Genomic DNA, 14,075 nt, shown 5'->3' with positions numbered 1-14,075 from the left:
TCCAGAAATAGCCCCATAAGAAAAAGGCAACTTTACAGAGATATACAGTAAAGCTGAAGGCAGCACGGCACTAACTTTAAATTTTATTACTGCGCTGCAAACATTTCTCCAGTAAAACACGAAAAAACTGGCAAAAGTTCACAAAATTGCAACTGCTTGGTAGTCCACTGAGAGGAAATCTGGCGCAAAATCCTCCTTGTACTCTTTGCTTTGTGCTCTAGTCAGCTATTACCATTAGTTTGTTGTGACTTTGGATGACAGAGGACTGAAGAAAGAAGACAGAAAATGCAAGGTTTAATAATGATCAGGATTTATAAGTTACCCTGCAGGGAAAGCTATTGAAAAGAGTTGATGAGTTTAAATATATAGGTTCAGTGGCAGCCCAAGATGGAGAATTAGATGCAGATATCCCATAGAGTGCAGTATGGATGGAACAATTGGAAGATGGTATCAATAGTATTGTGTGTTTGAAGAATTAGGCATATGTTAAAGGTAAAATTTATAAGAGAATAATAAAACCAGAAATGATGTATGGAGCTCAAGCACAGGAGAAGCTAGATGTGGCAGAAATGGGAATGATGAAATGGATGTGTGGAGTTATAATATCCTACCACATTTTTGGTAGACTTATTTTGGTGAACTAACAAAACTGTAACACATTCTGTAACTCTGTGGGAAAGTAAAGTTCTGCATCTCAAATTGTAAAAAAAAAGTTTTCTTTATAAGGATTAGTTGAGAGTTTTTTCAAAATTTCACAAGAATTCAATGAATTCAGTTCTAAGATAATCTAGCTAGGTCTTTGCTGAGCCTTTTCATCTTATATGCTGTTTTATTCCTTACTAGCTGTCCCCCATGGCTCTACCTGTGTGGTAGTGAGATAGGAAAAACTTTAAAAATCAATGAAAACATTTAAAAAAATGTAATGTGTATTGAACTGAGGGCCTTTTGACATACAATATTTTTGGTTTTGCTGTAAAAAAGTTGGCAAGGTATCTCTGGTCAAGCGGAAATTAGTTACGCTCCAACGTTAAATGTTGGCACTGTTTCTGATCGTGTTCAGCTCTGATGAGAGAGCGTCCCTTGCATGGGAGGAAGAGCACGTGGCCGTGATATCTCTGCCAATGAGCAGCTACCCTCTGTGATCTCTCACTCTCTCAAAAACATCAAACATTACTCCTTAACAATCTTAAAATGATAATCTCTGCTGAACAAACAGGTATGGTTAGCTAAGTGGAGGCAAGGTACACTCCAACACATGGTGAGAGGTAGAGCGACTCGAATGGAGGCTGGCGTATGAGTGAGGTTGGTCCCGCCTGGCTCCCTACTCCTGAGGTCCCACCTTCTCCTCCCCTCAGCCCGCGGCCTGTCTCTCAGATTCACATGAATAAATCAGTGCCAAAACCAAACTATGATACTTAGCATGATGCAAGAAGTTGCAAACTCAACCAGAATGTTCAAGCAAATTATAGAAAAACCTCAAGCTAAATCCATTAAGCTGCAGACAGACAGACATTGAATTTTATATAGAGAAAGATAAAGATCCACTGTAGATTTGTGCTCTCTTGTATAGCTCTCTAAGTTGAATTGGGGCTGAGTTTTATGGATTGACTTTGGAATAAACCATTGTTTTTGCTTAGTTTTTATTGGATTGTGTTTAGTTCTTTAAAATAATAAAAATAACAATAAGATATGATTGTCTTATATTTCAAATTAAGACTCTGTTTGCAGGACTGGCCAAAATAGTGCCATGATTTGGAAGTTCTTTTCTGCTTGATAACTTTAATCATTTGTAATTACCAAAACAAAGATTAGTTTTTTTTGCATTTTATTGGTGACTCACAATATACAGTATGTTTGCTAGCTAAAGGTACAGCACATAAGGATAATTTTAAAAAAGTGGACTTATAAGCAAACCCTTCTTCAAAATGCATGCAGGGAATAAATTCAATATACAGGTAAAGCTAATTGAAAATTCATATGTAATCAATATTGAGAAGATAAAAGATTAGAGCAGGTCATTCGTTAAAGATAAACTTAAGAAGTTACAGAAGAATTTCAATAAAAAATGTTTCTGTCAACCAAAATTCCTCCATAGATCTGGAATTGGTTGATCAGCAATAGCAAGAAACATTTGTGTGCAATTACTGTATTACATGTAATAGAGTTGCATTTTATTATTTAATATTAAAGGACATGTACCTTTTTGCACAAGATATTTGTGATGGATGATATTGTTTGTGATGTAATTGACATAAGCACAAAAAGAACATTTTCAACATTTTGTTACTGTAAAGCTGCTAAAAGACTGTATGTAGATGTGATAAGTGCAGCGCTGCACAGAAACAGAAGAAGGTGGTTTGGGTAATTGGGTAAAATGCTGAGGGGTGAGCCAAGTGAGAAGCCAAGAGACATGTAATTGGAGGAGATGTCTGATGATATTAAAAGAATGCCCAAGACTATGGAGAGCAGAAGAAAACAATTTGGAACAACCTGGGTAAATCTGGAAAATGACCATTAAGACAGAGATTATGGTGATTACTGATAATCCATCCATCCATTTTCTAACCCGCTGAATCCGAATACAGGGTCACGGGGGTCTGCTGGAGCCAATCCCAGCCAACACAGGGTACAAGGCAGGAACCAATCCTGGGCAGGGTGCCAACCCACCGCAGTGATTACTGATAATGTTCCTGTAAAAATACTTATAAAACTGTAACAGTCCTTTTCAAGATTTTCTATTATTGATTTATGATTTAATAAAGAGTTAATTTAGGTAACATTTAGGTAAAATTTAGAAATGACAATGTGTCTTACCAGTAGCATTTAAATAAATATGTTCTTTCCAGGCACCCCCATTGTAAACAGCTTCACACTTGTAAATTCCTTCATATTTAAATTCCAGCTCAGGGATGTGCAGGTAAAACTGCTCTTCAGTATTATTTCTTCCTATTTTACTTTTAACTTGTCTTCTATCCTTACAGCTGTCTTCAGGTGGGTGTATTTTGCTCATTGCAAGACGGCAAGAATTTCCAACATATGGTTGAATTTCCCATATCACATGCAAAATGTTTTTATTAGTGAAATTACCACATGTCAGATTAATTGATTTGCCCAGCTCAACATCCATATGATATATGGCTGTAATGAAATAAATAAAAACAGAAATTATGTTTATATTTCAATACATAATTGTGGTTATTTTTTGTATTTGCTAGGATTTAGAGAGCGCATTATGACACTGCACTTACCCACTTACTTACCTTTATTTTCAGCCAGGCCAAACACTTTTTGAAATATAAAGTAAAAACTATTATTTCATCAACATTTGATGACATATTTAATATTTTATTATTAAATTATATTAAAGTTACATTTAATATTCCTATTAATGAAAGGTTTATGTTTCAGTATAACAATAAATAAAGAATGACTACTGTACTCTCCATGTGTATTATGTTTTAAATGGAGCTTATTGTGTTCAGAATTGCTGAGTGCTATCTCCAGATCTAAAAGTGGAAAAAAAAAATGTGCATGGGATATTTAAATGCAAAATACCAAATCATTTTAACTTCATTTTAATTAAAAAGTAATATTTATTGTAAACTTGCAATAATATCTATCTATCTATCTATCTATCTATCTGTCTATCTATCTATTTATCTATTTGTCTATATGTCTGTCTGTTATATAGTGCCTTTCATTATCTATCTATCTATCTATCTATCTATCTATCTATCTATCTATCTATCTATCTATCTAATGTATTTCTATTCAAGCCAAATGTCCATAACTTTGCAAATTTACTACTGTTAAACTTACTGAAATGATATTTAAATAATATAAGGGGTAGGTGGCTGGCAAGGGGTTTCCAGTAGTATAAGTATAAAGAGGTAATAGATACTGTAGCTCAAGCCTGAATTTTAGTGTAAGACAGGATCCCATATAGGTGACTGATTTAAAAGGTTCCTTTGAAGTTCTTAGAGGGAACTAAAAGTAAAAGAGAAATGGAATGGATGATTAGTAGAAGATCAATAAGAAAATTCCAGAGTAGCATGTGGTAGCAGAAGGCGCTCATTTGGGACAGGTAGTGTCTTTCTGAATGTTATAAAAGGAACCAGTTTGTAGTGTGCTAGGGGCTCCTGGGTCTTAAATTAGGAACTGCAAGAACACCCATTGCTATTGGTTGGAGAGCTGAGAAGATGGACCCTTGTGTAGATAACCTGGATAAAGTCAGTACTGCTAATGCATACATTTATTATAGTTTTACTTATTTAAAATAATACAATAATGTATTGCTGAAAGCATCACTGCTACAGTAACTTAGCTAAAACATGAAACTAATGTGATTAATTAGAGAATGCACAAAGGAAAAGAACAATTAAAATAATATCTTATCAGACCAGACATCTGGTAACAACATAAAGCATTACAGAAATATTTATGTCTACTTTAATTGAATAAAGAAACATATTATATATTATTGAATAATTACCAATAAATTCCTCTTTAGTTGTTGGAGATATTGAGCTTGAGACTGAGGCATGCAAAGTGGTTAATGAAGTTTCTATAGAAAGAAGTAAAGTTATTTCAATTAGAGTATAAAAAATAGTCATATTAGTTATTAGTAAAGTCAAAAGCATTTTCCAAATAAGTAATTGAGAGCATTCCACATTCCATCTAGCCATTCATTCATCTTGTTTATTCAGGCAAGTTAACAATATGCAGACAAAACAGTTTCTCTGAATTTACATGCATTTACATTTAACTAGCAGCCAGTCTTGTTTGGTTTAAGTGTATATAAATGCTTACCTTCACTTCTTATAGGTGGATTATATTTTGATTATATCAGTGATTAATAACATACAGACTTACTAGAATTTTTAGCCTAAGTAAGTCACTTTTGTTTTATAACATTCCTGCAGTACATGGCTACTGGAGTATTCTGCCTGACGTACTAAGCTCATCATTTGTGGAAGATATTTTGAGCTTGAGCTGCTCAACATAATTACACTAAGAGTGGTTTAGCACTTTGCCAAACTGACTCCCTCCAAGTTAGTCTGCTTGCTGTCAGTTCTCAGCAGTAGCTCATCTATAAAAGGTCAAATTGCTCTCCTTCTTGAGTATGAAACTCACCTTCTTAGACACTTCTCTTAACCCTTAAACACTAAGCCTGGAACTTAAATGATGTCAACCTAATACTTTATAGAACAATATGTTTATTTTCATATGTAAATTAAACTGATCTTCCTTGAATTTCAGCAGAGGCCAACATTATTTCATATAGCGTTTTGGCAAACACTATCCTAAGGCATTAAATGATGTGATCATAGTCGCAGTGGCATATTCACAGATGGTTGTGAGCATTATGGTTAAAACTTCAGTTCCTTACCCTCTATGCCACTCTACCTTCTTTTTACAAGTCTTAATAGCTGAATATTGTATACTGTTTAGAGTATAAGGGAAATTCTGATTGCTATAGTATTAACTTGATTATAATATTGAAAGATTGAATCAATATCTTTTTATGTTCTAATATTAACATTAATTTAAAACAACCTTTAATGAAAGATCCGAATACTGACACCTACAGAATTAATTTGGAGTTAGAGCATGCTGATGAAGAGCACTTATACCACACGATGCATTATATTTTAACTACCGTATATACTCGCGGATAAGTCGGGACTTGATTTTACAGTATGATTTCTGGTATTTTATAATGTCGGTCGTATAAGTTGAATGCAGAAAACTTACGCTATTGGTACAAAGGATTATGATATGCTAACGCCCACCTGACAGAGTAACCACAGAGCACACTTTTTTCTATGTGGGTGCGGCAATGGGCTGTATCAGCGCGTGCTCCTAATATCTCTCTCGCTCTCTATTGTGTGTGTTTTTTGTATCTCACACCTTCATACATCTTTATCGTAAGAGCATCCCTTATCAACGATGGAGTGTTTGATCAGAAGAAAATATGAAGCTGGTTTTAAATTAAACGTAGCCGAAGAAATTGTTAACTGCGCTGCTGCAACAAATTCGATGCATCCAAAAAACTGATGCAAGATTGGAGGAGGCAAGAAGAAGCATTTTTGAATGCGCGTCTAAGTCGGAGTATGATTTTATGATGGATTTTTTAAATTTCGAAACCCGATTTATACGTGAGCATATACTGTCATCAGTTCTTTATTTAAATTTCAAGCAGGCTTCAGTTTGTGGTTTTAATGTTTTCAAGCAGTTAATTGATAAATATTAGTCCTAAGAGATTATGTTTGAAGATCAAACATGGCCAACATGACCAGTTAGTGGCAAATTTATTTTGTTGACTCAAAGGAGACTGTGCTATGTCAAAGAGTATTGTAGTTTCTGGTATTTTAGACAAATATGAAGAAGTTAAAAGTTATACATACAGATTGATATTCAGTGGTCAAACACCTATCAGTTCTCCATTTTGCTGAACTCTCTTGTATGTAATAAAATATGTATATATATAATTTTAATTACTAACCCTAATACAGCCCAAGGATTTTTGAAAAGACAGTGTATTTTTCTGAGCATGTGTCTGATAAAACAGAGATGATACATAACTGCTCAAGTACTGAGTGCAAGTAATGATAACATTTATTTATTAATTTATCTTTAATGGATGTCTATATAAAGCAATACTACATGCCAATGGCAATTTTTTTTTCAGGTTCTTATCTACTGCAGACACCTGTGTGTGTTCTTTTTTTAAAGTGTTTGACCATGTTTGTTTTACAATTCAAACACGGCCACTTCCACGGCAGATATTCTTTAAAGGCTTGAAGGCACCTGTTCCTAAAATCAAAACCTTCCCACATGCTGTCATATTTGAGGGTTGGACATTTAAGTCAATTAGTACTGTTTATTGAGCAAAACCATTTTAAAATCATGACAGCAGCAAACAAGAAAGCATGAGCAAACGCAAAATGAGTCAAAACCTTTTAAGTAGGAAGTCTAGCCATATATGTATTCTGTTCTTACTTAAAATTATTTATTTTTATAAAGATGATACAAAATGTATACAATATATATTGTCTAATATTTTTAAGTTCATTAGGTCTAAACAGGTTAAATCATCAATGTCAAATCAACCCATCAAATGCCTACAGCACACAAATTCTTTTCAGGATTATTAAAGTTTATATTCATTTAGCACAGGGTTTAAAATTGTGTTATTTTGTTCTATTTTGGCTTAAAAATGTCTCCTCATGCCTTAAAATTAAGAAAGTTTCATTAGCTACAGTTGTTGGTGCATATCTGTAGACTCATTATTTCACTTTAAGGGTTGGTTTTAGTATCTGGTTTAACCAAGTTGTATTTGTTTTTCACACATTTTGTGTTTTGACCTTTCACATCACTCACTAAGGAGAATATTTCATTACTATTACAGGTGATGTAGTGAGCAGGTTAGAAAAGTCTATTAAAAAACACTAAAAGTAATCATATTTTGATCCTCACAGATGACTATCAATTTGTACCTTGCAGATTCATTAAACTTTCCTTTGCTCTGCTGATGGACATACAATAACATCAATTCAAAAAGTAATTTGTATTTTGTTTTGGATAATCATATCTTGCCAATAAATTTATATAATTTCAGATTGTGTTGTTCCTCCCAGTATATACAATGACTTTCTATCTGTGTTCAGCTAATAAGTCATGATGTGCCTTGCCACAGCACTTAGTGATTTTTCAATAAAATAAAGAAAATCCTGAGAAGTTGTCTCTAAAAAAGAAGTCACAGGAAAATTAATTGAGTGTCATTCATTTGTTTATTCACACAAATGACCTTATACAAAGTGGCATAAATGAAATATAACACAATTCTTCTCTCCGATTCTCTCCTTCCACTCCTCCAGGCAAGCGTCATCGTCTTCCACCCAAGTCTAACTTACCTGGATTCGGTCGAGTGGCTCATTTTATCTTGGACCTAGGAGTACTTCCGGTGCCAGGACATAGCCCGATAGAAGTACTTCCAGGTCAGTCCCAAAAAGTAGGAATTGTGAATCACTATGGAACCCAGCATGGCTGCCCCATGATACTACATGCCCCAGCATGCACTGCAAGCTTCTGTGTGGGAATCCTAAACCAGGCAGACTGCCTCCAAGTGTATTGTTTGAGAGAATAATCAGAAATCCACATCTCCCCTGGTCCTTCCATTGTAGTGGCCTCCCGGCCAGATAAGGGTCCATGTTCAACCCTGGCTGGGATGCTAGTCCCTGCATGCTGTCTATTACACAACACAACACTTAATATTTTCATGCTCACAAATGTGTACATTCATTACACATTTACACAAAGAATGATAGACACTTGGAATAAGCTACCAAGTAGTGTGGTAGAAAGTAAGATGTTAGGGACTTTCAAAACTCGACTTGATGTTTTCTTTGAAGAAATAAGTGAATAGGACTGATGAGCTTTGTTGGGCTGAATGGCCTGTTCTCGTCTAGAGTGTTCTAATGTTCATAAAGCTTTGGCTCGCTAAAGTTCTGTGTTTGATTAGGGGGGTGGATGAATATTCATTATAGGACAATCTGATACAAAGGTAAATTGCTCCTCTTCCTTCCATCCTTTTCTGGGAGAGGGCTATTTACTTTACTTACAGTGGAACACCAAAAGGTGGTGTTTATTCGGTCAGTATATTACATGGGGTAAGCATATATTCATAAATGAAAAGCCAAAAAGTAAAGAAGCAAATCATTTAAGGTGGTGCAACATTCATAGACAAATTAATTTGTATTGCTTGTTATTTTCTATGCAGACTCAAGAGACACACTATCACACCATAATGAAGAAGAGAGATAAAAAAAGACTGTAGCATCAGAATAATTTTTAATTAATGACCCATTAATTTAATTGCCAGTTAATTTTGCCTTCTTATTGACACAGTTAAAGAGAGAATCATACCCAACCAAAGAGTTGATTGTGGTGTTGTGAGTTGTCCCTTTTAATAAGTACTGTACAATGCATGACTGTAATGTCTTGATAGTATTAGGAACATTTTGAAAATCTTAAAATTAAATAACCTGAGCTAATCTAAAAGTCTAGATAGATAGATAGATAGATAGATAGATAGATAGATAGATAGATAGATAGATAGATAGATAGATAGATAGATAGATAGATAGATAGATAGATAGATAGATAGATAGATAGATAGATAGATAGATAGATAGATACTTTATTTGTCTCCAGGGGAAATTTGGCTTAGTGTCACATATTCAAATCAGAGGCTCACCTTCCAGGCTCATCAGATGTATGTAAGATGGGGGGCACTGTCGTTTACTTTGTTACCTGTTTCTACTTACACAGCTCTGTGAAGATGCCCAGCGAGGGCAACTGATTCTGCCCCTCCCATGGCCAGGTCCTAGAAGGCTGGGCATCCCCAGAAGGAGGCATCTCACTTTGACCTGAGCCAACCTCAAAGATGAACCTGCTCAACCAAGCAGCATTATAAGAGAAGTCTATGGCCTGTGTTTTTGCCGTCCAGTGCTATTGAGTGTTTATTTTTGTTTTGATTAATTTGTTCAATTAAACAGGATGACCTAACCGGTGTCCCAGCATTTGTTTTGGATCCGGTTGTTAGTACCGTTTGACCACAATAGATAGTGGACTGTTTCATTTAGTTGAGTTTTTGAGCATGCATTCAAAGCATGAATAAAATAATTAATTTTAACTCATTCATGCTGTACTGAGTTATTAGGATTGAGGTACTGAATAATTTTTAAAAGTTAATATTGCTGATGGAACAGTTTAACCAAATAAAATTTGAACAGTATAAACTCAAATGGTAATTGATTGAGATTAAAATGTTTTTGATGTTATATACAATGGTTAGATTCAGATCAAATACTAACAAATAGGTGATTTGTGTTAAAATTATAACTCAAATGACACCTATCCTGAATAATCCTGATTGCTTAATATTGTCTATGCACTGTTCACCCTGGTTTTACACCTTATACGCTTTTGATAATTTATTTTCTCTCGCTCTCTCCCCTTTAGGTTTAGGTGATCATAATGGCACAAAACTAGTTTTTTAGCTTTTTCACAGCAGTGAAAACAGCAGCATATAGGTAAATAAAAGTTTATAGTTCATTTTGTGCTGAGAGTTTTAGAGCATGCTACATTGTTATTCAGTAGAACATTTAAACAATTGTCTAAGATTGATCAAATGTCAGTGCATCACACTAACCAGGGTGTATAATTCATTGCAAGAGTAAATGTCTGACCAGGATCACAAGTGCCTATGACTCTATCCAGGTCAAATGCTATCAACAACATGTTTAATTTAAACAAGCCTAATGTTTTAAATCACAATTCTTCTTGTTTGCAGTCCCACTCTTTACTGGTTATTCACAGCACTAAACTAGGATTATAACTGAAGGTGACATTAGTTCAAATAAGGGCACACACAGTCACACATCTCATTGTACTGAGTCAGTATAAATACTGAAATCAGTCAGACAGTGTGTATTTGGACTGTTTAATTTCCATCCATCCATCAACCAACCCACTATATCCTAACTACAGGGTCACGGGGGTCTGCTGGAGCCAATCCCAACCAAAACAGGGCGCAAGGCAGGAAACAAACCCTGGGCAGGGCGCCAGCCCACCGCAGGACTGTTTCATTTGCCTGAAACAAATCCACATTAAATAGTTTAATTTAATTTGGCCTTTTTGATACATACTGATCAACAGAAAAAGACTCTTTACAGCCGAACTGAAAACAAATCACCACAAAGTGGTCTAAATTAAATACAAATATAAATATAAAAGTATTAATTCCCTTTAATATGACACACCTAAATTACCACTAGTGCACCTAGTGCATCCAACTGGATTTAGATGTTACATAATTAGATCAATGGGGATAACTTGTGTATAGTCAAGGGTTTTCAGGTAGGGAATCCATTCCCAGATGGGTTTATCCATTCCCAGGAATTCGGGAATCCCACATATCATTCCCGGGAATCCTGGGCTCCTGGGTATGACACAGTGCACAAGCATCTCATTTGTGAACGGTTTTAGAACAACTGACACTTATTTTTTAATAAAACTACTGCAATATGTTGACACCAATAACAGACTAACCTTATCTACAAGAAGTTCATGCTGTCATATAAGTACATGTATCTAGTTCAGGGGTGCCCAATGCGTCGATTGCGATCGACTGGTTGATTGCAAAGGTAGTGCAGGTAGATCGCGTTGCATTAAAAAAAACATTTTTTTAATATTAGTCTATCATATATCCTCCCTATGGCATTTGCCACTTGATTGACATACAGGGCGGCCAGTCTGAGATCTCTTTTCTTCTAACACACCAGTCATCCCACACGCACGATCAAACACGCAAGTTACTGCAAAACTCCGGCTAAGTGATCTAGTTAGCCTTCCAATTTATATCGACTAAAGAAGAGACTAAAAAAAAATTGTTTGCTGAGGGTACGGGCTGAATGTAGAATTGAGAGAGGATTTCTTTTTCTCACAATATCACAATCGAAGTGCATTTGTCTAATCTGTCAATCTATCATTGCTATTCCAAAGAAGGAAAATGTGGAAAGGCACTTTCGAACTGTTCATGGCAGTGGCCACGTCCTCTCATAAAGAGCATCCCAGCTCCGTCCCTGTGGCCCCCAAATAGCCCCGAGCGGCTGCCCTCTCGTGGCCGAGGAGTAACATTGTCCAAGTCGGGGACTATCCAGGCGTCCCAGCTGGGCAGTGTCCCCGGACATCTGTGACAATAGATAGATAGATAGATAGATAGATAGATAGATAGATAGATAGATAGATAGATACTTTATTTGTCTCCAGGGGAAATTTGGCTTTTTACAGAAGCTCTTTAAATAAATAAATGCATATAGTAAATAGATACAAAAGTAACTAAATAAATAACTTTACACACATAATTTAGTCTGAACACATACTGGAATAACTATAAAGCAAAAAAAATTTAAAATATAGAAAACTTCTGACTTGGCTGTCCCAGTCACATTGACGCACTATGCCGACATATAGTTTTTGGTATAAAGGAGCCCCAGATGCATTTCCTGAAACACTTCTGCTGAGTAATTCATTGGCTGAAAGTCTTCACTGTTAGTGTGTCACAGAGAGGATGTGCTGCATTGTTCATAATGGCACTCACTTTGTTCAATATAATTACAGCTGATTTTTCCACCACCTCCGAAATCTTTGAAACAGTGACAAATAGTGCCTACTTAGGAAATTTAAATCATTTTCTGTTTTTGCATAAGTGTATATGAGCCATCTGGAGATAACATAAAATACAGAAACTTTACATTAAAAAGACAGCATAAACCCACTTTTAAGGATTTTAAAAAATGACTAATCTTCAATAAACCTTAAAATGCAAACTGTAAATACTGTTTATATTATCATTCAGTCAGTCGTTATCCAACCCGCTATATCCTAACACAGGGTCACGGGGGTCTGCTGGAGCCAATCCCAGCCAGCACAGGGCGCAAGGCAGGAACAAATCCCGGGCAGGGTGCCAGCCCACTGCAGTATTGTCATTCATCTTATTAAAAGAATATTTAATATGGTAGCCATTGTCTTTATCATAAACAGATAGATATTAAGAACTTTTAATTTAATTTCAAGGCTAATGTTACAATACATAATAGTCCTGTAGCATGCAATTAAAACCAATGCTATCGTGCTGTGAAAGAACAGCCACTAGAGGGGAGTGTTAGACTTTATCTGTCGTAAACAGTATAAAATTAAAGAAGTAAAAAGACACCTTTTAAAGTGACTGTGATAATTCTTTATAAGGTGAAATATCCAAGCAAAACAAGTAGCGATCGAGTAAGAGATTGACACACATATGTGCTCTACATTCCAGCCTAGAATTTGAGGTTACAGATTCTAATGTTACTCTGGAATGGTGTCTCTGACTAAGTTACTTAACCCACTTGTGCAGTTAACATAATAAACTATGATAAACTGGGTTATAGTCTTCATTATGTAAAGTTATCTTCAAAAGGGGTTTCGAATCAGATTGATTTTTAAATAAAGACCACAGAAATTTCTGTTTCATAAAGTTCAGATTTTGTACAAAGCTTATAAATTTGAATTAACAGCATACAGTGGTGTGAAAAACTATTTGCCCCCTTCCTGATTTCTTATTCTTTTGCACGTTTGTCACACAAAATGTTTCTGATCATCAAACACATTTAACCATTAGTCAAATATAACACAAGTAAACACAAAACGCAGTTTTTAAATGATGGTTTTTATTATTTAGGGAGAAAAAAAATCCAAACCTACATGGCCCTGTGTGAAAAAGTAATTGCCCCCTGAACCTAATAACTGGTTGGGCCACCCTTAGCAGCAATAACTGCAATCAAGTGTTTGCGATAACTTGCAATGAGTCTTTTACAGCGCTCTGGAGGAATTTTGGCCCACTAATCTTTGCAGAATTGTTGTAATTCAGCATTATTTGAGGGTTTTCTAGCATGAACCACCTTTTTAAGGTCATGCCATAGCATCTCAATTGGATTCAGGTCAGGACTTTGACTAGGCCACTCCAATGTCTTCATTTTGTTTTTCTTCAGCCATTCAGAGGTGGATTTGCTGGTGTGTTTTGGGTCATTGTCCTGTTGCAGCACCCAAGGTCGCTTCAGCTTGAGTTGACGAACAGATGGCCAGACAGTCTCCTTCAGGATTTTTTCGGTAGACAGTAGAATTCATGGTTCCATCTATCACAGCAAGCCTTCCAGGTCCTGAGGCAGCAAAACAACCCCAGACCATCACACTACCACCACCATATTTTACTGTTGGTATGATGTTCTTTTCTGAAATGCTGTGTTCCTTTTACGCCAGATATAACGGGACATTTGCCTTCCAAAAGTTCAACTTTTGTCTCATCAGTCCACAAGGTATTTTCCCAAAAGTCTTGGCAATCATTGAGATGTTTCTTAGCAAAATTGAGACGAGCCCTAATGCTCTTTTGCTTAACAGTGGTTTGCGTCTTGGAAATCTGACATGCAGGCCGTTTTTGCCCAGTCTCTTTCTTATGGTGGAGTCGTGAACAC

The 14,075-nt window shown here is 35.7% G+C and overlaps 1 protein-coding gene across 2 annotated transcripts in view; it reads right to left on the bottom strand.

The window, feature by feature from the left end:
• si:ch211-214p13.9 (cell surface glycoprotein CD200 receptor 1-A) overlaps window positions 1–14,075 on the bottom strand; it is a 74,007-nt gene that overhangs the window by 19,866 nt on the left and 40,066 nt on the right. Inside the window, exons 2-3 of one of the 2 annotated variants that reach the window (XM_039743646.1) lie at window positions 4,493–4,564; window positions 2,815–3,138 (exon numbers count right to left, since the gene is read on the bottom strand). In XM_039743646.1, the coding sequence (XP_039599580.1) occupies window positions 2,815–3,138; window positions 4,493–4,564 (396 nt within the window). The remainder of the gene's footprint in view (window positions 1–2,814; window positions 3,139–4,492; window positions 4,565–14,075) is intronic. The other variant, XM_039743647.1, reaches the window with a different exon arrangement.

Source organism: Polypterus senegalus, chromosome 2 (assembly GCF_016835505.1).
Source record: "Polypterus senegalus isolate Bchr_013 chromosome 2, ASM1683550v1, whole genome shotgun sequence".
Lineage (NCBI taxonomy): Eukaryota > Metazoa > Chordata > Cladistia > Polypteriformes > Polypteridae > Polypterus > Polypterus senegalus.
This window is presented reverse-complemented; position numbering and strand designations above follow the sequence as displayed.